At 34.1% G+C, this 1,154-nt stretch overlaps 1 protein-coding gene across 2 annotated transcripts in view; it reads right to left on the reverse strand.

Annotated features, from left to right (window-relative positions):
* Nucleotides 1-1,154, reverse strand: part of LOC107677322 (putative ferric-chelate reductase 1) — a 10,239-nt gene that overhangs the window by 6,022 nt on the left and 3,063 nt on the right. For both annotated transcript variants that reach the window (XM_016472204.1, XM_016472203.1), the window contains exons 7-9: nt 888-986; nt 304-454; nt 107-220 (exon numbers count right to left, since the gene is read on the reverse strand). In XM_016472204.1, coding sequence (XP_016327690.1) covers nt 107-220; nt 304-454; nt 888-986 — 364 coding nt within the window. The remainder of the gene's footprint in view (nt 1-106; nt 221-303; nt 455-887; nt 987-1,154) is intronic.

The following is a 1,154-nucleotide window of genomic DNA, read 5'->3' on the forward strand; positions in this document are numbered from 1 at the left end:
GAAAATCATTTCATACATTTAATTCAGCATTCAAATGCACTGTATAGCTCACTAAATAGCATATTATAAATCACATTCAGTATATAGTTTTATTATTTGGCCTCACCATGATATTTCATGAGCAGGGGTGATCGAGAACCAGTTAGATCCTCAGGAGGTCCCGTTATGGCTGTCTGATAGGTTGAAATCAGAGGCTGGCGGTCATGTCGATGGGTTCGCCCTGGAGAAAGAGAAACGAGTCTTTTGATACTAATTGCCAATGAAAACAAACAACAACAAAGAAACAAAAAAGCAATATCTCACCAACTTCAGCTCGACCATGAGCCATAAAGAGGTAGTACATCTGGTCCAGACTGAACCTGTACAGATTCTCAGGTGGGAGGATTATGTCCCTGCGGAAGCTACACTGAATCACTCCATCTGATAGCCTCCATGCTGTGTCTTTCAAAATGTTCTAGAAATTAATATGAGCACAAAGACTTCAAAGTGAATTTATTTGAATAATGCCTTGTTTTTTTGTATTAATTGTTTTAGATTGTTCCGAAACCATTCTTTCTTTCTTCAACTGAACAAAAAAAGTGCAAAAGTAAAAGGGTACCAGTCTAATCTTAAAAACTGATAGAAAAGCAATACATCTTATTTTCCAAGTGTTCTAAAGCCATAGCTTTGTGTGAGAAGCAGCAGTAAATTTATTGCGTTATTAATCAAAAATCTTGGATGTCAATAATTATTTTCAGTGTTTGAAAAAGAACAGCATGGACATTCTGCAAATCATCTTTTGTGTTTACTAAGTCATATGGATTTCGAATGACATTAGGTCGAGTTATTTAACTTTAAACCACTGTATACTGTTTGCTATTTTCACTGTCCAATCAATACAATTATACCTGTGAAGAGTATTCTGGGTGAGTCCGTCCAGAAACATATGCAGCCTTGATTTCAACTCTGTCTGCATCTCTAATACACAAGTAGACATCATCTTTCCCCTGAAATGCACAACACATTTGCTATTGTTTATGCCAAGACATACTATTATGTCATTCAAAGGCATAATAATAATAATAATATTTCGTTGTGCAATAATTTTTTTCATTTTTATTTTTGTTTAAACTTGAAAAAATGTCTATAAAGTTTTTTTTTTTTTTTTTCGGTTT

Source organism: Sinocyclocheilus anshuiensis, unplaced genomic scaffold (assembly GCF_001515605.1).
Source record: "Sinocyclocheilus anshuiensis isolate Anshui unplaced genomic scaffold, SAMN03320099.WGS_v1.1 scaffold392, whole genome shotgun sequence".
Taxonomy (NCBI): Eukaryota; Metazoa; Chordata; class Actinopteri; order Cypriniformes; family Cyprinidae; genus Sinocyclocheilus; species Sinocyclocheilus anshuiensis.